Below are 24,468 nucleotides of genomic sequence, written 5' to 3' on the forward strand. Positions count from 1 at the left end.
CAGGCCCTTAAGGCAGCATCTCTACCGCTGCGCCACCGTGCCGCCCCTAAAGGCTCTTCTTGGGAGCAGCATCCAAGGGTGGATCTTAGTGCTACCGTTTTAAGATCTTTGTTGACCTTAAGAAGACTAAGGAAGGCCATTGTGCCGAATACTAGACAATACTTTTTGGAATTTAATATGGGCATGTGCACCTGACAAATCTATTCATTGTGATCTTATTTAATAAGAATCTTATTCTTAGGGACAATTAAACATTTTTGAAAGCCAATTAACATACAGACCTGTGCGTCTTTAGAGTGTGGGAGGAAACCCACGCGGTCACTGGAGAACGTACAAACTCTGTACAGACAGTATCTGTAGTCACCCATTCCTTCTCTCCAGAGATGCTGCTTGTCCCACTGAGTTACTCCAGCATTTTGTGTCTATTACCTCTTCCTTGGATCAGGGAGTGTTTGCATCATGTGCCTCACGTAGTAAACACATCTTTCAACTATCACATTGCACATAACTAGCAATAAATTGCTTTGAAGGAATCATAAATGTCGATAAGGATGGCACGGTGGCGCAGTGGTTGAGTTGCTGCCGTACAGCGCTTTCAGGGACAGAGACCCAGGTTCGATCCTGACTACTCGTGCCGTCTGTACAGAGTTTTTCTACGTTCTCCCCGTGACCTGTGTGGGTTTTCTCCAAGCGTGGGAGGAAACCGTACCACTTGGATAAAAACCCACGTGGTCATGTGGAGAATGTGCAAACTCCACACAGACAGCACCCAACATCAGGATCCAACACCCGGGTCTCTGACGCAGCTGTAAGGCAGCAACTCTTCCACTGTGCAACTGCGCCGCCCTAATTTATCGCAAGCCAGTCAGCTGTTCTCGTGGATGCTTCCATGTGGTCTCCGCGTTGGAGCACCCACCTGGTCTCCATTAACGACTTGCGTAACATATCAGTTACGCGGGACGTAACCCCTTACGTAAGTCGGGCAGCGTAACTGATATGTTAAGATTGGTAAGAGATAGATATTGGCCAGGACACTAAGGTTCAATTCATGAACTTTTTACCAGTAGTCCTATAAAGGATCATTCGCATAATGGAGCATTGCTTTCATTTCATGTCCAGTTGCAAAGGCACCTGAAGCCACAGCACTTGGAGGAGTGAATGGACCACTCTGTATATCTGATGATCGGCCGAGATCTAATTGGATGGTGCAATAGACTTGAGCGGTGACTATCATTTGTTATCTTTGTCCATTCTCCAATCTCTGATTGCCAACCACTCCCCTGCTTAAAACCTGATCTAATGTGAGCGAAAACAGGAAATGAAAAATAAAATTAGCAGTGACTTAGCAGTTTGAAGGTAAAGCGTCCATTCCTTCAGTTGAATGCCGAAAAGCCGATCCTACGGTCTTTAAGTGAAGGGGCCCGACTCAAGCCATTGCCTGTCCATTCCATTGCAATCAGCAGTTTCTAATGCCTCAATTCAATCTTTATTCAACCACTTACACAGCCTTCCTGTGAGGTCTCTGTGCTACACTGATTGCCTTTCTGTGTCCAACTGACCTATTTAACAGTCAAATGCAGGAAGGTATGTTTTGACACTGAGCTTTCCACCATATCATCATCTCAATAGCCAAAGGCATCTCGAGGCCCATTCCAGGAGTAAACTGGAAACCTTAGGTGGACAGTTCAGTACAATCCTGCAGAAGTAGTGCAACGTTGCAGCTGGGTTTGTGGAGCAGTGCATTGACAGAAGCAGGGTTGCAGGCGCGGTGCATTGCTGAGGGAAGATTTACGGCGGAATGCCTTGCTGGGAGCAAAATTGGGCGCTTTGGGGCAATGTTAATCCTAGCCTTTGCCATCTTTGGTAGGCATTAGAAAAAATGATATCCGAAACCTAAATATCTGGGTTGGTATTAAATCTTTATCCAACAACATGTAACAAAGGCAGTAAGTACGGTGGCTCAGCGGTAGAGTTGCAGCCTTACAGTGCCAGAGACCCGGGTTTGATCCTGACCACAGGTGCTGCCTGTACGGAGTTTGTAGGTTCTCCCTGTGACGGTGTGGGTTTTCTCCAGGTGCTCCGGTTTCCTCCCACACACCAAAGACGCACAGGTTTGTAGGTTAATTGGCTTTGGTAAAAATTGGAAATTGTCCCCAGTGTGTAGGATAGTGCTAGTGCATGGGGTAATCGCTGATCGGCGTGGATTCGGGCATGCTTACATGTCGTAACTCTAAAGTTAAAGTTAACTCAATATAACTGACTGGTTGCTATTGCATGTGGGAAATTGCAGTGTGCAAAATGGCAGCTGCATTGACCACAACCACAACACTTGTCTGTTTATCTGCAAAGGGCTTTTGGAGATCTTGAGATTATAAAAGGTCCAGTAGAAATGTACTTTTCTTTTTTGGCGTGTTGACTAACTAATTTCTGCTGCCTTTATTCCGTTTAATGCTTTCGGTGGTGGGGGGGAAACATGGAGGCATGGTTTTTGTGCTGAAAGAGTTACCAGGAAATGGATGAAGTAGCTGATCAGGATGTCAAACAGGATGTGCCACATTACGTTCGTTTTGTTTGCTGGACGGAACATTTTGAACCATAAGCATTTCTGTTTTCTTAAATTTGCAACAAGGTACATTGGAAATGAACACTGGGCAGGTGGTATTGGCAGTGAAGGTTAATGTTTCCACACCATCAAAGGTTATGCATTTGAAACACCACATTCTGTGTGCGATCCTCCCAATGACTATCCAGCTGACCAGTTCACTGTTGTAATGCCAAGAGTCAACATGGCGGCACGGTGGCGAAGCGGTAGAGTTGCCGATTCACAGCTAGGGTTGTCAACTTTCTCACTCCCAAACAAGGGACAAAAGGTCAAAACAAGGGACAAATTCCTGACGGGCAACTCGACCATGGCTGGGTGAATGATGAGTTGGCCCGGGTGCTGAACCGCACACAAAGCCCAGCCGGCGGGCCAGTTGTGGAGTTTTGGCCTGAGCGACGTCGCGCGCAAAGTCCGGCAAACCCCATCCAACTCATGAACCGATGATCGGCCATGAGAAGGAAGGGCGGTGGTGTTGGCGGGTAAGCGAAGATCCGAAGGTCGGACAGCAGGCCGGGCTGCACCATACGTTGGGACGGGTGAGGCGGGGCCGGACGCGGCGCTCCGACCCGACAGTCCCCTCGACTCGAGTAGTAGCAGTCAAATACGGGAAAATGGCGGTTCAGTATGGGACAAACCAATTTAGCCCAATATACAGATGTCCCGGCTAATACGGGACAGTTGGCAACCCAACTCACAGCGCGAGAGACCCAGGTTCGATCGTGACTATGGGTGCTGTCTATACGGAGTTTGTAAGCTCTCCCTGTGACTGTGTGAGTTTTCTCCAGGTGCTCTGGATTCCTACCACATTTTTAAGGACATTGCGGGTTAATTGGCTTCTGTTAATTGTCCCTAGTGTGTAGGATAGAACTAGTGTACAGGTGATCGTTGGTGTACTCGATGGGCTGAAAGGCCTGTTTCTACACTCTTTCTTTAAATAAAACTAAAAACTAAAGTGATTTAAGTGATTAGAGTGTGGCCAGGGTGGTGTGGGTCTCTGATGATGCTGCTGAAATTTTTGAGACAGTGCCTCCTGTAGATCTCTTTATAAAATTACCTACTGGCTTCAGATTCAGATTCAGGTTTGTAGGTTAATTGGCTTCTGTGAATTGTAAAATTGTCCCTAGTGTATAGGAAAAGGCCAGTTTCTTCGCATTATCTCTAAAGTCTAAAGATTTCTGCATCTTGCACTTTTTACTATAGGCATGATATAGTTCTTTCATTTGTGGCAACTGTTGATTAGCTGACAGGAGAAGAAGAAATGTGAAAATTGCAGGAAATAAAAACTGCAAGAAATAACAGAAAATGCTGGAAACACTCAACAGACCAGACAGCAGCATTTGTTGTTTGTGAAATGGTGAACGTTTCTGATGTCAGACTTAATCAAAGCCACATCAATGAGCTTCTCTGGCAAAGGATCTCCACCTGAAATGTTAACTGTTTCTCTCTCCACAGATGCTGTCTGACCTGCTAGGTGTTTCCAGCGTCTCCTATTGTTATATTAGTTGTTGGCACTCTTGGTTGCGGGCACCAGTCAAGTAGCTTTCAGTTACGATTGGTCCGCAAAGGCCTACTGGATCTCCCAGTTGCCAACCATTTTAACTCCCCTTCCCATTCCCACACTGACCGTTCTGTCCTGGGCCGCCTCCATTGCAAAAGTGAGGCTACACACCAATTAGAGGTACCTTGTATTTTTCTTGAATAGTTTACAACCCAGCAGTATGAACGTTGAATTCTCTAATTTTGGGTAACTTCTACATATACCCCCCCCATCTCACCCCCCCCCCCCCCCCCCCCCTTATCTCCCCCCCCCCCCCCTGCTCTCCTTCCCTCATTAAAAGTCGATTAACCAGTTTCACAGTTCGCAAGGATGTATCTCTCTTGGAATCACGCCATCACGAGTGAAACAGGCAGCCCATCCGGGAACCTCCCTGACTGAGGTCACCTTTTGCCTGCCCTGGTTTGCCCTGGTCTTTTCTTGCTTCCAGTTTTCCTTCCCACCCTCCCCTCCCACCCAATCAGTCTGAAGAAGGGTCCCAACCCAAAACGTCACCTATCCATTTTCTCCAGAGATACATTTTGACCCGCTGAGTTACTCCAGCATTTTGTGTCTATCTTTGGTATACAGTAAACCAGCATCTGCAGTTCGTTTTTATTACACTTCATCAACACTATTGATGAGTATTGATGCACTCTGGACATGGCATGAAGCTGCCTTTTACTCACTCAGGAGGATATAACGATCACTCAACACGATTGGCAGAGCAGGGGAACTTTCTTGGTCAATATTTTTCTTTTTAAATAACAGCACAATTAGCAGCTCATTATCTCATTGGCATTTGTGGGAGTGTGCTCGTTAATATGGGTTAATATGCTTGCTGTTAATGCCCTGTTTCAAACATTACTACACCCCAGAAATATTTCCTTGTCCTTGGAGTCACCTGTGGTTGTGCAAGAAGATTTGGCAATGCAAGTCCTTTTCTTTAAAATTGAAAATCTTTTAATATAAATCATGATGATTTAGTAAGGGTGTGAAGGGTTATGGGCTCTGCTGAGGCCACACCAGAAGTATTGGCACTCTAATGAAGGAAAATTATTCTTATTAGTTGGTACGTAAGATTGTTTGTACTTAAGGAAGTGATTGTGCTGGAGTGGGTACATACACCATTCGCCATGATGTTGCCTCTGATGAACTGTCACAGTGAATCAATTACAAAGAAAGTTCATCAACACCTTTACTTTGCTCAAAGGTGTGAGGAGATTTGATATGTTGCTGAATACCCTACTGAACCTAGTGTAAGAAGGAACGGGCAGATGCTGGTTTAAACCAAAGCCCGCTGCAGACTGCAGGAGTACGTGCTGAGGGACGCACTGAACCTTGGTGCAGCCAACGCCAAGGCTCGGTGGAAGAGGACCACAGTCTAGGGTCCTTCCGCTGCTGGACATGGGGGGCAGGGTGTGGTGGAGACGCCCCTCAAAAATAAGGGAAGGGAAGGGATTCCACGGCAGTGGGCCACATGAATGGCAAGGGTGGGGGATAAATTTGTGTAATTTGTGCAAACAGTATTGAATGTACGTATAGCCTCCGAGAATGTTGGATGGAGTCTTGTAAGGATCATGTTTTGGATATATTTATTTCTCCAAAAAAAGTATATTTTGAAATTTAAAAAAAGATAGAAACAAAAAGCTGGGGTAACTCAGCGGGTCAGACAGCATCTCTGCAGAAAAGGGCTAGGCAACGGTTTGGGTCGAGACCCTTCTTCAGACTTCACACCCAGTCTGAAGAAGGGTCTCGACCCAAAACGTCACCTATTCCTTTTCTGCAGAGAAGCTGGCTGACCCGCTGAGTTACTCCAGCTTTTCGTGCCTACGCTATTGAACTTATCCAGGTTCACAGTGGAGAGCACACTGACTTCTTCCTAGTTTGGTAACTCGAATGCCCAAGAACAAAGGAGGCTGTAGAAAGTGGTGGGCATTGCCCGCTCCATCACGCGTACTGACCTCCCCACCATCGACGAGATCGGCAGGAAGTGCTGCATCATGAAGGCAGCTGATATCATCAAAGACCAACACCACCCTAGCCATGCTCTCGTCTTGTTGCTACCATTGGGAAGAGGTACAGCAGCACGATATCCATTGCCTCCATGTTCCGAGTCCGCGCCGACCGACAATCCCCTCACATTAACACTAGCCTACACACACTAGGGACAATTTACACGTCCACCAAGTCAATTAACCTACAAACCTGTGTGAGAAAGAACTGCAGATGCTGGTAAAATCGAAGGTAGACACAAAATGCTGGAGTAACTCAGCGAGTGAGGCAGCATCTCTGGAGAGAAGGAATGGGCGACATTTCGAGGCGCATCATTCACACAGGGTGTTTTGTCCTGGATGGTGTCGAGCTTCTTCCATGTTGCTGGAGCTGCTGTCATCCAAGCAAGTGGAAAGTAGCCCAACATGCTTTTGTCATGCCTTGTAGATGGGGGTGAAGGTAACCCTCCTCCTCTCCACAGGACATGCAGTGACTGACCTGCTGCTGTAGTCACAGCATGTATGTGACGGTCCAACTGGGTTTCTGGTCAATGGTGACCTTGAGGATGTTGATAGAGGAGAGCTAAATGATGGTAATGACACCTGACGTCATTGATTCAGGGAGATCAAAGGGTGACCAGCGGGGGGTGGGGGAGGGTGCTGCCGCCACATGCAGGCAGTAAATAGGACTGTTGGATGAACCTTTGTCACTTTGTCAGTGTTAAAACGTGGCGACACTTGTGTACTGCCCCGGTCAGGTCTGCTACATGATATTATCGGGTTGTATGCATCACAAAGTATTTCACTGTACCTAGGTACATAGGACTATAAAGTATCATTGAATTATTAATGGGTGGTTACACTTGTTGGTGTAATAAAGATAGAATTGAAGGTTCAACATACGATCTATCGAATGTCATATCACATGTTACACACGGTTCTTAAACGGTTATGTACATATCCATGTATAATACACAGAGCCTCATACATTGTTACAATTCTCCATCCCATGGGGTTAGGACACTCAACTGTTGACTGCACCAAATACTGTCATTTGTGCCCAAAACACTCTCAGTGGAACAAATGGATTTGAGAGGGTAAATGTGTTGAGCTAAACAATCAGCCTTGCATTAGGGTTATTATTGAATGGTAAAGCAGGCTTGAGAGATCTAGGGTCCATGATACCTCTATATCTTAACGTTCTTGAGATGCTATGTAATTAAACTTAAGAATCAGACCAGTGAAGATGGAATTGTGACGTGCTTTTTACCTCATGAAAGCTTGAAACCAAGATGGTTTCATTTCATTGATATTGAGGGATGTGGAGTAAATGGAGTCAAGGTCAGAACATCCATTGTCTGATTAAAAGTTATAACAAACAACCTTGAGGGGCTGTAAGGGTGTCCTCTACTTTGAAGAAATGGTACAGTGAGGAGGTGGTAGATTTAGATTTAGATTCCTTTATTGTCATTCAGACCTTTCGGTAATACTAATAATAATAAATAACAAAACATACAATAAACACAAATTAAAACATCCACCAATGTGAGTTCACCAAGCACCTCCTCACTGTGATGGAGGCAAAAGTCTTAGTCTCTGTCTCTTCCCTCCTTGTTCTCCCTCTGCGCTGAGGCGATCCAGGCCGAAGATGCCGCCCTCCAGTCCAGCGGACGCAGCTGTAGTTGCGGGAGCTCCGGAAACAGGTCACCAACCTGTAACCTGCGAGCTCCCGGTTGTCCACTGGGCCCGCGGCCGAACCTCCGAAGTGATGTCGCCGCCGCCTCAGCTCCGAGTCGGGCCGCTGCCGAAAACTGGAACACCACCTCAGCGAGTCGGGCCGCCGCCGGAACGCAGCCTCAGCTCCGTTTGACATTATTTTGACATTAAGGTCATAAGGAATAGGAGTAGAATTAGGCCATTCGGCCCATCAACTCTACTCCACCGTTCAATCATGGCTGATCTATCTCTCCCTCCTAACCCCATTCTCCTGCCTTCTCCCCATAAACTCTGACACCTGTACTAATCACTAATCCATTGTGGATTGTTTCTCCTGGGGGTATATTCTTCGGCTCCCGGCAAGGTGAAGGCAATGGGGTTCAGGGCCCCCCTTTTCTCCGCGGGTAATGACCTCTGGCTGCTTTCCTTTCGCTCAGGTCTGCACGAGCTGTGAAGACAATGCCGAGGCCAATGGCTTCTGCGTCGAGTGCCTCGAGTGGCTTTGCAAAACCTGCATCGAGGCTCACCAGCGGGTCAAGTTTACAAAGGATCACACCGTGAGGCATAAGGAAGACGTGTCTCCAGGTAAATATCAAACCATTTAGCATCTCCACATCTGGTCTGTCAAAGCGGTCGCCGTTGAGTCCCGATCTCCACTCAAAACCAGTAAATGTAAATCTAACAAACATGTCCAACTGGGGTTTCTGGTCAATGGTGGCCTTTGAGGTGACCGCTGGTTTCCTGGTCCAAATCTGACCAACTTAGTAATAGTGGATTGTCGCTTGTTAACTGTAGTATTCAAATCACTATGATATAAAGAGGAGGTGGGGCAAAATGAGGGTTCAGTATGGTCCATGAGATGCCATTCAAGTAGCCCATTTTGCTTGGTGTCGTGCAGAGTTTTTTGAATGTTGTTGCATACTGCAGTCTTTCCAGCAGTGAAGATTATACCATCACACTTGTAATGGAAAAGCTTTGGTTAACTTGGAGGTTGAAGAATAGCTGACTACTGAACTGGTCTCGTTACACCATTTCATGGCTCGACCGGTTACGTTTCTAGCCATGGTAGTTACCAGGACAACGTTTAGTTTAGTTTAGTTTAGTTGAGAGACACAGTGTGGAAACAGGGCTCTTTGGCCTAACGAACCCACGCCAACCATCGATCACCGGCACACTTGTTCCATGTTATCCTCCTATCGCATCCTACACACTAGGGGCAATTTACAGAGGCCTGTTAACCTGCAAACCTGCACGTCTTTGGAATGTGAGAGGAAACCGGAGCACCCAGAGAAAACCCACGTGGTCACAGGGTGAATATACAAACTCCGCACTGACCGCATCTGTAGTCGGGATCAAACCCAGGTCTCTGGCGCTGTGAGGCAGCAACTCTGCCACTGTGCTGCCCCGGGGAACAGGTGAAGATAGTGTCACTGAAAGCCAAGGGGGGAGGTGGATAGACTCTCTTGTTTGAGGTTATTAACTGGCACTGTGCTGTGAGCACATCTGCATATAGTCAGGCCATCTTGGGTATAGAGTCATAGAGTGATACAGTGTGGAAACAGGCCCTTCGGCCCAACTTGCCCACATCGGCCAACGTCCCAGCTACACTAGTCCTACCTGCCCGTGTTTAGGTTTTTAAAAAAAATGAATGTATTAAATGGAAGTGAACATTGAATTCATCATCAAACTTTATCATCTGTAACTAGTCACTGAAAAATAAGTAGGAAATGGTTGGACTGTAGAACATTTGCTGTAATGTCCTGGGTTTGAGATGTGTTGTTGAAATTATGATCATTTCATTTGTTAGATATAATTCCACCTTGCAGAGTTCTTCCCTTGATTCTGATTTTCTACACTTTTAGTGAATTGCATATCCAGTTAAATGCTGCCTTAACATCACCCTCATCCTCACCTTTGGAGTTTAAATTTGTTATCCACGTTTAAGCCAAGGTTGTGTTGAGATATGGAACTGTGTTCAAAGCAAATCTGAGCATCGTAATGAAGCAGTTACTGTTAGTTTGTGCCACTTAATAGCTCTGTCCACAGCTCATTGAGGGCAGACTGATGGGGTATCGGGATGTTCTAGGTTTTTAAAGATAAGACAAGAATGCTCATCTGCACATTTGCTTTCTCGAAAGTTTGAAGAGATTTAGTAGGTTGTCGAATAATCCATCAAACCTCTGCATGCATATGTTTACACGGAAACAGGCCCATTCGGCCCACCGAGTCCGCGATGACCAACGATTCCCGCACACTAACACTATCCTGCACAAATTAGGGACAATTTACAATTATACCCAAGACAATTAACCTACAAACTTGCACGTCTGGAGTGTGGGAAGCACCCATAGAAACACATGGGGTTACGGGGAGAACGTACAAATGTACAGACGGTACAGGATGGAACCCGGGTTTCTGGCGCTGATAGACGGTAGACTGACTGGTTCCATCACGGCCCGGTTCACTAAACCCGGACGCCCAAGAATGGAGGAGGCTGCAGATAGCAGTGGACATCGCCCGGTCCATCACAGGTAGTGATTTCCCCACCATCGACGGGATCTACAGTTAACACTGCTGTCAGGAGGACGCTAATAACATCAATGACCCACACCACCCTGGTCATGGTCTCATCGGTAAGGTGTTAAAAGAGTCTGAGAACTGTTAACTCCCGAGGTTCAAGAACAGCCGCTTCCAATGCCTCCTAAACCACACTGCATACCCCGAACCACAACCCCACCTCAGCAATGAACTGCTACACATATTTCACAGGTTGCACTAAATACTTTGTCTTGCGCTATTATGGATCGTTTACCAAGTGTAACTGATCATTTATAGCTTTATGTATTGTATATTTATTTGTTGTATTTTCCATTAATGTGTCTGTAAAGTTGCAGCAAGTAAAAGTGTCAGTGGTCCGTTGTTGTATATGACAATTAAACACTCTTGACTCTTCTGGGAAACTTTATCCATTGTTCGGTAAATGTTGGAATAACTCGACTAGACCACCTTCTCAGCTATGCTGTAACATGTGTAGGAAGGAACTGCAGATAGACACAAAATGCTGGAGTAACTCAGCGGGACAGGCAGCATCTCTGGTTAGGGACCAGTCTGAAGAAAGGTCTCGACCCGAAACCTCACTCATTCTTTCTCTCCAGAGATGCTGCCTGTCCCGCTGAGTTACTCCAGCTTTTTGTGTCTATGCTTGTAACATTGTCCGTAATCTTCCATCAAAGTAGGGGCGTTGTAGATCAATAAATACCAAAGGTTCTTTCCCAGATAGATCGGATTCATGGGCCTGTCCCACTTAGGCGACTGCCAGGGACTAGTTTTAATGGAATTCGCCCACGACACATGGCGGCAACCTACGACAGCACTTACGACAACCTACGACAACCTAAGACAGCAAAAAATTGTCGCCACTGTCGCCGAAAAATTCTCATCGTGTTGAACATTTTTGCTGCAGTCGCCCGTAGTCGCCCAAGAAATCGCCTAAGTGGGACAGGCCCGTTAGTCACAGGCGGAAGGTGTTAATTTTGACCGTGTCCCCCTATTTCTCGTTCCTCAGAGGCGGTCAGTGTGTCCAATCAGCGAATGCTCTTTTGCCCGGTTCACCGGCAGGAGCAGCTAAAGCTCTTCTGTGAGACCTGCGATCGGCTGACGTGTCGGGACTGCCAGCTGCTGGAACACAAGGAGCACAGGTAACCACTCGGGCAGGCACAGCTGTAGCTCCCTGCTCTCAGTGTGGGTACTGGCAGAGTGTAGACCTGGTTAGTGTGTGTCAGTCAGATTGTGCAACACTCGGTGCAGTTTAGTTGGTGCAGTTGAGTTTTTTAAACTTTTGTTTAGGCGGCACGGTGGTGCAGCGGTAGTGTTGCTGCCTTACAGTGCCAGATACCCGGGTTCTGTATGGTCCCGACTACGGATGCTGTCTGTACGGCGTTTGCACGTTCTCCTCGTGACCGCATGGGTTTTCCCCGGGTGCTCCAGTTTCCTCCCTCATTCCGAAGACGTTCAAGTTTGTAGGTTAATTGGCTTCGGTAAAATTGTAAATTGCCCCTCGTATGTAGAATAGTGCTTGAGCATGGGGATCACTGGTCGGCAGGCCAAAGGGCCTGTCTCTGCACTGAACTAATCTAAACTATAGATCTGGTTACTGTGTATCAATCAGATTGTGTAATACCATGTGCAGTATGTGTAGGGAGGAACTGCAGAAGCAGGTTTACACCAAAGATAGACACAAAATGCTAGAGTAACTCAGCAGGTCAGGCAGCATCTCTGGACAAAAGGAATAGGTGACATTTCGGGTTGAGACCCCTCTTCAGACTGAGAGGGGACTCGGTCAGACTTCAGTCTCAGTCTGAAGAAAGTTCAAAGTTTCAAGGTCAGTTTATTGTCACATGCACCCATTAAGGTACAGTGAAATTTGAGTTCCCATACAGCCGCACTAAGTGAAAAGCAACAAGACACACAACCACGTAAAAGTTAACATAAACATCCACCACAGTAGATTCTACATTCCTCACTGTGTTGGAAGGCAATAAAGTTCAATCTTCTTCCTCTTGTTCTCCTGCGGTCGGGGCAGTCAAACCATCCGCAGTCGGGGGAAAATCTCTCCGTGGCATGGAGCTCCCGAGTCGGCCTCTTCTTACCAGAGACCGCGGGCTTCACGATGTTAAAAGTCCACAGGCCCCGCAGCTGGAGCTATGATTCCCGGCAAAGGGATCGCAAGCTCCGCGATGTTAAAGTCCCGCAGACTCCTGCAGTTTGGAGCGCCCGTCGGTCTCCAGGAAAGGCCGCCAACTCCACGATGTTAGGCCGCAGTGGGGACGGAGATAGGATACGGGGAAAAAAATCGCATTCACGTCAAGGTAAGAGATTGAAAAAAAGTTTCCCCCAATCCCCCCCCCCCCTCTCCCCACTCACCACATAAAACAAACCAAGGAACACTAAAACATACTTTTAACACATACTAAAAATAACAAAAAGAAGAAAGGACAGGCAGTCTGTTGGCGAGGCAGCCACTGCAGAAGAAGGTTACATCGGGGAAACAGGCCCTTCGGCCCACTGAATCGGTACTGACCAATGATCACTAGTTCTATCCTGCACACCAAGGATAATTTCTACAGAAGACAATTAGCCTACAAACCTGCATGTCTTTGGATGTGGGAGAAAACCGGAGCACCCTGAGAAAACCCACGTAGGTCACGGGGAGAACATACAAACAGCGTACAGACAGACCCATAGTCAGGTTCGAACCCGGGTCTCTTGGCGCTGTAAGGCAGTAACTCTACCGCTGTGCCACTGTGCCGCCCAGTGCTAGCTAGCATCCATGTCTCCTGCACTCCTAATTTTTGACGGGGCACGTACCTACCCTCTGATCAACTGGGGGCATCTCAGAAGAGATCCATATCTGCGATGTTAGAATTTGTCATTGAATCTGGGGGGTTTGCTGGGTGACTGACACTAAAGAGCATCACACAAGAAATGTATCCTGACACTGACAGTGCCAATTAGACCATTGAGAACGTTGGCTCAGTCTTTGCAATGTGCTTGCTGAAGCTAGTGGATGCAAAGCTTCTGCAGTTTGTGAAAGGCTCTTTAAACCTATTCAGAAATATTGAGCAGTGAGCTCCTGAAGTTACATCTGGTCTTTGGAGAGCATGACATTTAGAAGTGGGTTCAATGTTTTTGCAGCTTCCCCGCTGACTGCTCCCCTTCCTGCCCACTTCCTGTTTTCTCTGCTCAGGCAGAGGGACCGAAGAACCCAACTCTTCAAGTGTTTCCTTACTGGTGTAAGCTCCATTTCCTGGCCACAGTGCCATGTTAGACATCGACTTTTGTTAAGTGGCAATAACACTGACAGTATTGATTTAGAAGTTTTTTGCCCTATTCCCTTCCCTATCAGCTGGCATGTCTAGGGAGATGCTCTCTCTTCGTTTGAACTTCCATGTCCTTGGAGGAAGCATGTGAAGTAGACCCATTCCCTCCACATGTCCATCCCCCTAAACCCCAATGCTAACAACAGCCTCCTTCCCTCAATACAACCACACTAACGATCCATTTAATCTGTTAATTAGTTCCATTAATTAATGTTGGGTGAAGCTGTGCTGTAGTCAAAATGTTGGCATGGACTGGCTGGACTGAATGGTTTCCGACCTATGTGACTCTACAAATGCTTCCTGAGAAAACCACTGGGACGCAAGAGTGTTTTTGAGCTGTTGAGTGAATCTGTCTTTCTGCAGGTACCAGTTTCTAGAAGAAGCCTTTAACAACCAGAAGGTCATCATCGATACACTGACCGCCAAACTGCAGGAGAAGAGGAACTATATCCAGTACACGGCCACTCAGATCCAGAACAGGTGCCATTTGGGGATAGAATCCTCCTCTATTTCTTCCCTTGTGCTGCATGTTAGACCGATTTTCTTCACAAAAGTGGCAATGACACCGGCGGTATTAGTTTAGAATCCTGCGAAGTATCTTGCCTGAGATCTCTTCCCATCCTTATATTTCCAATACCCCACCCCAAATCCTCTCTGCCTTCCTCTGCCTCTGCTCCCTCATAGATCGCCCCTCTCCTCTCTTCATAGACAACTCAGACCGCAATAGACATTCTCCGAGCCTCCACCTCCACTCCCTGTGGACCTCCTCATAACCCCTACTGTCTGGAACCAACATATTATTTGGCGATCAGCAGGAGGGAACAAAAGCTTTTCACTGCACCACATGGCAATAAACTAAACTGAACTAGAAGCGAGAAGTGTTTCAAGATTAATCTCAATTAACTATGTTGGGAGGGGAGGGGAGGAAGTAAGAAGTAATTGGGAGCTTCAAAATAAACTTGGCAGGAGCTCATTTGTGGCCAGAATTAGACTATGGGGTGTCAAGAGATTGGTTGGAACTCCATTAGGTTCTGCCATGGATCTTCCCAATCCCATTCCCAGACACGAAGATCCGGTCCTGATGTATATTAACCGTCTACTGGGGAACAAGTTGACCGGTTTCAGCAGCCCTCCAGTCACCTCGTTGTGAAACTATAAAATATAAACGACAAGAGTGCCGATTAATCCTATTCTTGTACTTATGCTATAGGTGAGTTAGGAAGGGAGAACATTGCTTAAGTTCTCTTGATGTCATCTCTGACGGTCATTGCTAGATGGTGATGATTGGAACATCCAACCCGTTGCACATAGATAGGTGGCGTTAGTGGTTGTCAGATGGGATGTTCTACCAGCTGTAGCAAGCTGAATGCATGTACGTTGGGATGTGGTTGTCTACAATGAACCCCTCATGTGTACAAGGATGTGCCCGTTCAGTGTTTTTATGATCTGGTCCATTAGCACGCAACAAAAGCTTTACTTGGAGCACGTGTCAATAATCTAAACTGAACTGAGTGCAGAAATTAGTCATAACTTTGTGTAGTGCCCAATTCCAATGACACTGTTTGTGTTACAGGATTAATGAAGTAAATGAAAACTGTAAGAAAGTTGAGCAGGACATTAAAGTTGCCGTCTTCACCTTAATGATCGAGATTAACAAGAAAGGGAAAGCCTTGTTGCAGCAGCTGGAGGTGAGATATCCTTTATACCCCCTCTACTGCTCTCTCTTCCCACCCGCCATGGTCAACATTATTTCAGCCATCTTTGCATTAAAGACTTCAATTTCCTCCTTAAGCACTTCATAGTTCATCCTTCTCCAGCAACATTTAGTGTAGTTTGGTTTACATTAGTTTTGAGATCCGGCGTGGAAATAGGCCTTTTGGCCCATCAAGTCCGTGCCAACCAATGGACAGGCGTACACTAGTTCTATGTTGTCCCAGTTTCGCACCCAACACACAAAGGGTAATCTACAGAAGCCAATTAACCCTACAAACCTGCACGTCTTTGGAGTGTGGGAGGAAACCGGAGCACCCGGAGAAAGCCCACGTGGGCACGGGGAGAACATACAAACTCGGTGCAGACAACACCCGTAGTCAGGATTGAACCCGGGTCTCTGGCGCTGTCGAGCAGCAACCCTACTGCTGCGCCGCTGCATTGCAAGAGGTACTGCATTCCTGATGGGACTTTCAACTGAGGTCCATCGAGGTTTGGAGCAAAAATTCCCTCACCCCACAGGACATACACCTGTTGCCTGGTGATTATCATATTGCTCTTAGCTGGATCCAACTAACATCACCCTACCTTCCATGCTTTCTGCATTACAACAGTGCCTACACTTTGAAGTACAACATTGACAATAACGTGATTTGGTGTATGCTGCGTTTTGCAATGAGCTGTAATAATTCAAATCTTCCCCAATATAAATCATGTTGATTTTACCCCCAAACAAAAGTTCCAAAGACCTGGGCTCAATGCTGACTTTCCAATGCTGTTTGTGTGGAGTTTGCATGTTCTCACTGTGACCATGTGGGATTTACTCCTGGGTGCTCCAGATTCCTCTCTCATCCCAACGACTTGTAAGTTGGGAAGTTAATAAGCCACTTTGAACTGTCCCTAGTGTGCAGGCCAGTGGTAGAATCTAGGAAGGGTTTATGGGAAGTAAATGGAGAATAAGGTGGGAATGAGGAAGAATTTCTTTATCCAGAGGGTGAATCTGGAATTCATTGCCACAGATGGCTGTGTATGCCAAGTCTTTGGGTATTTTAAAAACGGAGATAGGTTGATAGGTTTTGATTTGTAAGGGGGTCAATGGTTGTGGGGAGAAGGCAGTAGAATGGGATTGAGAGGGAAAAATAGATCAGCCATGATCGAATGGTAGAGCAGACTTGATGGTCAAATTCTACTCTGATATCTTATGGTCTGATTGAATTATGCGGGATTAATGTAAGTGAATGCTAGATGGTTGATAAGGACTCAGAGCCAAGCAGCCTGTTTCTTTGCTGCATGACTCCATGAGAAGTGACTAAAGCCTTTGAGTCCCACTGGTTTACAATATAATCTTGTTAATGGGTCACTTCTGTTTCTGTTGGGGCTTTCCTACAGAGTGTAACCAAAGACCGTCAAGCGAAACTCCTCCAACAGCAACTTGAGATCTCTGGACTCTCGAAACAAGTGGAGCACGTCATGAACTTTGCCAAGTGGGCCATCTCCAACAGAAGCAGCATCGCACTGCTGTACAGTAAACGGCTGGTAGGTCATCTATGTGTCAAGGGCTGTGACCACAGGCCTCGCAGTGCAGTCTGTAAGAAGTCTAGGTGGAATTCCCCTTGGTAGCACACACTGCTAAGACTAGTATTTCTTATCCCCTCTCTGATGTTCTAGCAGGGAAGCAGTGACTCGGTACAGACCCGGCCTTATTACTTGGTTTGTGCACTTAACAAACAAACCAAGTAGGCTGGGAAAGGGGCGGGCTGGGCAGCAGGGGGCAGCTGACTATCCTGACCTTTATCAGGATGCATCACAGCACGGTTTGGGAACAGCTCCATCTAAGACCGCAAGAAATTGCAGAGAGTTGCATCACACAAACCAACCTCCCTTCCATTGACTCCATTTACACCTCACGCTGCCTCGGCAAGGCCACCGGCATAATCAAGGACTAGTCTCACATCAACACTCCCTATTCTCCCCTCTTCCATCAGGCAAGAGGTGCAGAAGTGTGAAAACGCACAGCTCCCGATTCAGGGACAGGTTCTTCCCGGCTGTTGTCAGGCAGCTGAACCAACTAGAGAGCAGTCCTGAGCTACTATCTACCTCATTGGAGACCCTTGGACCATCTTTAATCGGACTTTTCTGGACCTTATCTTGCACTAAACGTTATTCCCTTTATCCTGTATCTGTACACTGTGGATGGCTTGATTGTAATCATGTATAGTCTTTCCACTGACTGGATAGCCTGCAACAAGAAACCTTTTCACTGCACCTCGGTACACGTGACAGTAAACGAAACAAAATTAAACTAAAACAGTCTTTAACCTCTAAAGCCCATTTGATGGCTGTAAGTTCTAGCTGAGAATTTGATAGTCTAAATGCTCTTTCTTTTCAACACTGGGGCTATGGCCTTCACTGTTGGGCTTGCATTAACTGTTCCCCAGGGGAAAATTCCGCAGAGTTGGACAGATTAATGAAACTTGAATGGTTTGCGAGGTCAATTCAGAGGGAACTCTGTTAGTCAGAGTCTCCTGCCAGCGACTGAGGAAGGAAGAGCGGCGTTAGCTGTGCTTTTACGTTGGTCTAATGGGTCTGTGGTTTCTTTTTATTGAGTTCACTGAGCGTTTAGTTTTTATGCATCACATATATGGAACAAACTTCCAGAAGAATGCAAGTTTGCGCAGAGGAAAGGCATTGCTTTACCTGACCCTGTGGGATTTAACACAAGAACACTCCGTACAGGAGCAATGCGTGGCATGATGCCACAGCAGTGGAGCTGCTGGCTTACAGTGCTAGACTACGGCTGCTGTATGTATGGAGTTTGTACGTTCTCCCTGTGACCTGCAAGGGTTTTCTTCGGGAAGCTTCAATTTCCTCCCACACTCCAAAGACTTACAGGTTTGCAGGCGAATTGGCTTGATATAAATGAATATTGTCCCTAGTGTGTGTAGGAAATGGTTAGTGTTGGGGCATCGCTGGTCAGAGCGGACTCAGTGGGCCGAAGGGCCTGTTAACGTGCTCAATCTCTAAACTAAACTAAACTAAACACTGGGATACCTGAAACGGGAAGAGTTCAATTCTTTGACACAAACGTCCTGCAACAGCTAAGGGAAACAGTGTGGTTCAGACAAAATGTGTATGTAGGAACAGCAGATGCTGGTTTACACTGAAGATATACACAAAAAGCTGGAGTAACGCAGCAGGTCAGGCAGCATCTTTGGAGAAAAGGAATAGGTGATGTTTGGGGTTGAGACCCTTCCTCAGACTGAGAGTCAGGGGAGAGGGAGATTAGAAGTATGAAACGGTTCAGAACAAATCAAAGCCGGCTCTGATGACCAAGGAAAGGTGGAGCCCACGATGGTCCGCTGTTGGCTGTGAAAGAGGTGATAACGAATGGATACGAACAGTGAAACTAGCAGGACGTCCTGGGTGGGAGAGGGACGGGTAGACAAGGGAATGCAAGGGTTACTTGAAAACAGAGACATCAGTATTCATACCCTGTAGGAAGGAACTGACGATGCTGCTTTACACCAAAGATAGACATAAAATGCTGGAGAAACCCAGTGGCATCCAGGCAGCATCTGTAATTCTTCGGGTCGAGAACCGTCTTCACTGCTGGGATGTAAGTTGCAAGGCAGCCGATGTTTCTCAGTCGAGTGAGCAGTTGAGCAGCAACACTGGCCGTTTCACTGGGGAATGGAGACCTTGGGACGGAGCCCGCACGTGTACATTGTGTGGCAGTGCTGAAACCTTTCCCCTTCACTCATCAGTGTGTCATGGTCCAATGTCTCCTCTCATTGCAGATCACGTTTCAGCTGAGGTACATTCTCCGCGCACGCTGTGATGCCACCCCGGTGGCCACCAGCTCAGTCCGATTTCACTGTGACCCCACCTTCTGGGCTAAGAACGTTCTCAACTTGGGTAAGTCGGAACGAATAGCAGATGCTGCGACCCACAGTCAAGTGCTGAGGAAGGGAACATTATTTTAGTTGGAAAATCTTTACTAGCTCTCGGCCGTTTGAGATCTTGACGTCAATGCCGCTCTCTTTGTGGTCTCATAACGCACATCGTAGGTTCAACATCCACTGCCATGCAGGAGCACAATAAGATCATAAGAAAGTAGAAGAAGTCTATTAAACTTCCCATTCACCGACCAGACTTACTGTCTCCGACTACATTTTTTCTCTGTTTGCTTTGTTGTTACCTTCTCCCAGCTAACAATGATCTATTCTACATTTTCATTGATCTCCATTCCCTTTGTACTATTTTCACACCTTACACTTCATAATCTATGTATCTCCCTCTCCTCTGACATCAGTCTGAAGAAGGGTCTCGACCCGAAACGTCGCTCATTCCTTCTCTCCAGAGATGCTGCCCGTCCCGTTGAATTACTCCAGCATTTTGTGTCTACCTACAAGTATCAACTCTGTCTGATCCTCTGGCGCTATAAGGCAGGCAATAGGTCTACCAATACACCACCATGCCACCCTGTGCATTCTTCCATTGCATTTGCTTACCCCATGAAATGGAGCTCCCTGCTTGCAAATCCTTTTGAGCAGGCAGGCAATGTTTTCCCTTCCTGTTAGCAAAATGGTAAAGTTACTTTAAAAGGGGCCGGGGTGGGAGGGGAGTGATGTTTGATATGTTTATTTGTTTGCTCTGCATTGACGTTCCAAGCCAAGAAATAATTAATGGAGCATTACTCCGTGACTTGTTTTGGAGCAGAAGATCAATGACCTTATTTACCCCTTTCACTGCTGACAGGTTCCCTTATTTTGGACAAGAACCTACTTGCGTCCAGCAGTGTTCCTAATGTGGTGACAGGGCCGGGCCTGCAGCCCCAGGACAACACGGGTAAGGTCCAAGGGCAGATTAACCTGGCCCAGCTGCGCCTGCAGCACATGCAGCAACAAGCCATGGCTCAGCGGATTCAGCAGCGCATGCAACAGATGCGGCCCATCCTGCCGGGTGCCCAACAGCTCAGACCTCAAGGCCCAGTCCTGGCTCAGCAACAACCACCTCTGTCTCCTAGCAACCAGGTAAGCTCCGACAACCAAAAAGTACCGCACAGAAAAATACAGCACAGGAACAGGCCCTTCGGCCCACAATGTCCATGCCGAGCACGATGCCAAGTCCAACTAATCTATACTGGCTTCAGGGCGGCACAGTGGTGTAGAGGTATTCCTGCCTCACAGCACCAGAGACCCAGGTTCGATCCTGATCACGGGTGCTGTCTGTACAGAATTTGTACGTTCTCTCTGTGACCGTGTGGCTTTTCTCCAGATGGTCTGGTCACTCCAAAAACGTACAGGTTTGTAGGTTAATCTTGGAGAAAACCCAATGCAGGTCATGGCGGGGAGAATGTACAAACTCCGTACAGACAGCACCCGTAGTCAGGATCGAATTATGTATCTCTACTGCCGCGCCACCATGCCGCCCATCAAAGGCGAGTAAACAAAGGTAGGCATCCATGATGGAATTCTCCACTGCCATCTTGCACTGGCAGAGAGATGGCACCTCATAGAGTCATGGACCGGTGCAGCATTAAAACAGGCCCTTCAGCTCACCACGTCGAGGCCGGCTAACGGGCACACATCCGTGTTAATCTCATTTGACAACAGTTGGCTCGTAAGGTGCAATGCCACCTCTGTTGCCTCTGGAAAACCTTATAAACCCACTGGCAAGATGAGAATCAGCCCCCTCTCGCAAGCTAACGTCACAATCTTGAGGCTCGTTGCACATAGTTGACTCCGATGCCTGAGGCCGTACTCCTGAAATGGCTATCCTTTGCGAATTTTGTCACAGGAGGAGATTACCAGGAGAATTGAGCAAACGATTAAAGGTGCCTGCACAGCCTCTGAGGAAAGTCTGTCACAATTTCATCAATTTACGGGAATCCTTGGCTCACAACTGATCACAGTGGAGAGGGAGCATTTGGGATGACGCTAAGAAGCTTGAGTTAAGAGTTTCGTCAGGAGTACATGAAAGCAGAACATTGACACCAGAGGGTCTCACCATAAGATACTTCTCGCCCTGGCCAGCAGACACCTTTTGCCCCACCAGGGGTAACGTTTGCAGGTCCCACATAGGCCTTATACGATACGATACGATAGAACTTTATTTATCCCAGGAGTGAAATTGATTGGGGAGGGGGGGGGGGGGTCAGTCCACCCCACGACCAAAAGGAGAGGAGTTGTTCAGTTTGATAGCCATAGGGAAGAAGGATCTCCTGTGGCCTTCTGTACTGTGGCCTGATCAACCTATTCAGAAGTGGAAGCAAGTCACCCTCCATCCTGAGGGACCACAGAAGAGAGTGGGTTCAACCTTTGACCAGTTTGCCCACCAGCCATTCCGCGACCATGGTTAAATAATGCTGCCATTCCAGAACTGACAAACGCTGACTCCAAGGAGCAACATCTGAGGTGGGCCTAGATTGAACAGTATCTTCATTTAGACTATCTGGAAAGAAAACACTTAATGTGACATTGTGACTCTAATCCCAAGAGGTGGTGTGAAGGCCATTAGTTTGATGGAACATTGTAGCCAGCACTTACCTTTTACAGTCGGAATCTTGCAACACAGAGGAGGCTATTCAGCCCATTGAACGGGCTATCCATTTAGCCCACTCTCTCCCCATTAAACAATTCCCAGTTCTCTGACCAGTCTGACTGTCCCTGATTACATTTTATCTCTGTTTGCTTTGTTGTTACCTTCTGCTAACTAACAATGATCTATTCTACATTTTCCTTGATCTCCACCCCCTTTGATGACTCGTTCTCACACCTTGCACATCCTTATCTCTGTATCTCCCCCCCTTCCCCTCCCCTCCCCTCCCCTGTTGGGCCAGGTTAATCTGCCCTTGGACATTACCCGTGTTGTCCTGGGGCTACAGCTCCTTCCTAAACAATTTGTCATTGGTTCTACTTCCATTACTCTGGCAGGCAGAGCTCCTCTGATCTTGACAACAAATGAGGCTCTCATCTTCATGTTACCGAATGCCTCCAATACATTTTGCCTCGTATATCCCTGCTGCAAGAAGAACCATCAAGGCTGTAACGTCATAAGGTCATAAGTGATAGTAGAATTAGGCCATTTGACCCATTGTCTAGTCTGCCATTCAATCACAGCTAATCTATCTCTATCCAAACCCTATTCTCCTCCCTTCTCCCTATAACCTCTGATCAAGAATCTATCTATCTAAGACTAGACTTTAGAGATACTGCGTGGAAACAGGCCCTTCCGGCCCACCGAGCCGGCGTAGACTAGCGATCACCCAGTACGCTAACACTATCCTACACACTAGGGACAATTTACAAATTCTTACAGCAGCCAATTAACCGGAAAAAAAACCTGCACGTCTTCGGTGTGTGGGAGGAAACCGGAGCACCCGGAGAAAACCCAAGGGGTCGCTGGGAGAACGTACAAATTTTGTACAAGTGTATAGCAGTAGTACACTGAGACAGTACACAGTCGCCAGTTTTTGGCCCTATTTTCAAGTCCCAGATGTTGTAAGTGCAGGGTTCACGGCCTGACCATGAAGGCCCGCTGACCTGGAGGCGTTGCCGAATCGGCCCCTCCACTGCAGTATGCTGCATCTGATCCAAGTGCTTGCCTGCCTCTTGGAGCGGTGCCCGGTCCAACCGAGCCCCAGGGTGTTGCACGGCCTTCAGTGACCCACTGCACTGTTTTTTGTTCACCGCAATAATTTGAATCAATTATTTACAAGAATAATATTTACAATTCAAAACAATACACACCACCATAGCACAAAGTAATACAAATATTCTTCAAAATATCAATATACTGAAAATTAAACAACTATATTACAATTCCTGTCACAGATACATTCTACCCCCCCCCCCCCCCCCGCAGTGCCACCCGGGCGCGGACGTAACCCCGGAAAAGGGGCAGGCAGCCGGCTCGCGCAGAGCCCGCTTGGCGCCGTGACTCGCAGATGGCCAGCTTGGCCAGGCCTAGGAGCAACCCAAGCGTGTCCCCACAGCGTGTCCAAAGATGAGGATGGTGGGTGTGAAGTTCAGCCAGAAGGCAAGGAGCAGCCCCTTTAGATATTGGAACAGGGGCTGCAACCTCACACGCTCCATGTACACGTGGCACACAGATTCTTCCAGCCCGCAAAAGTGGCAGGCGGCTGGCGTCTGAACCGCGAGAGAAGCAGGCTGCAAGGAACTCCTCAGAGCAGTACTCTCCACCCCAGATCCCCGATGTAGACAATAAGACAATAGGTGCAGGAGTAGTCCATTCGGCCCTTCGAGCCAGCACCGCCATTCAATGTGATCATGGCTGATCAACCCCAGTCAGTACCCTGTTCCTGCCTTCTCCCCATATCCCCTGACTCCACTATCTTAAAGAGCCCTATCTAGCTCTCTTGAAAGTATCCAGAGAACCGGCCTCCACCGGCAGAGAATTCCACAGACTCGCAACTCTCTGTGTGAAAAAGTGTTTCCTCGTCTCCATTCTAAATGGCTTACCCCTTATTCTTAAAGGGAGGGGGGGGGGAGAATCCCTGTGTAGAGGGCCCCTGCCACGACCAAAAGGCCACACCGACCGCCACCTTATGTCCACTCCCTCCTTGCTGGATGGACGAGCCCGGCCTGCTGTTGGAGATGGCTGCAGCGTCCTTCTGCCGTGAAGAGGTGATCCATCTTGCTCCTCTCCGTCAACGTTGCCGACTCACCTCCTCTTTGTCCTTCCATCCTGGTGGCCATAGAACTAGCCGGGCCTTCCGGGCGGGTCCCTGGTCCGCGGTGGGCGATCCGGTCCTTCAGTGCCTCCAGATTCTAGCACTTCCCTACACACCAAAGCCAACTCAGAATGGCCAACCAATCTTTGGGATGAGGGAGCAAACTGGAGCTGCCAGAGAAAACCCACTGGGTCAGAGAGAGAACCTCACACAGACAGCAACAGTGGTCAGCATCAAACCAGTTTGGTTGGAAATGTGAAAAAGCTCCAGCAGCTGTGCCTCTGTGGTAAAGGTTAAAGGAGTAAGACATCATAAGGTGTGAATTGTGAACTTGTCAG

At 47.4% G+C, this 24,468-nt stretch overlaps 1 protein-coding gene across 2 annotated transcripts in view; it reads left to right on the forward strand.

Moving 5' to 3' along the window:
- The window catches only part of trim24 (tripartite motif containing 24), a 109,640-nt gene that overhangs the window by 58,625 nt on the left and 26,547 nt on the right, over positions 1–24,468 (forward strand). For both annotated transcript variants that reach the window (XM_033037725.1, XM_033037724.1), the window contains exons 3-9: positions 8,284–8,431; positions 11,412–11,544; positions 14,089–14,205; positions 15,299–15,413; positions 16,825–16,971; positions 19,233–19,350; positions 20,194–20,468. In XM_033037725.1, coding sequence (XP_032893616.1) covers positions 8,284–8,431; positions 11,412–11,544; positions 14,089–14,205; positions 15,299–15,413; positions 16,825–16,971; positions 19,233–19,350; positions 20,194–20,468 — 1,053 coding nt within the window. The remainder of the gene's footprint in view (positions 1–8,283; positions 8,432–11,411; positions 11,545–14,088; positions 14,206–15,298; positions 15,414–16,824; positions 16,972–19,232; positions 19,351–20,193; positions 20,469–24,468) is intronic.

The sequence above is a fragment of the Amblyraja radiata genome, chromosome 19, assembly GCF_010909765.2.
Source record: "Amblyraja radiata isolate CabotCenter1 chromosome 19, sAmbRad1.1.pri, whole genome shotgun sequence".
In the NCBI taxonomy this organism is placed as follows: Eukaryota; Metazoa; Chordata; class Chondrichthyes; order Rajiformes; family Rajidae; genus Amblyraja; species Amblyraja radiata.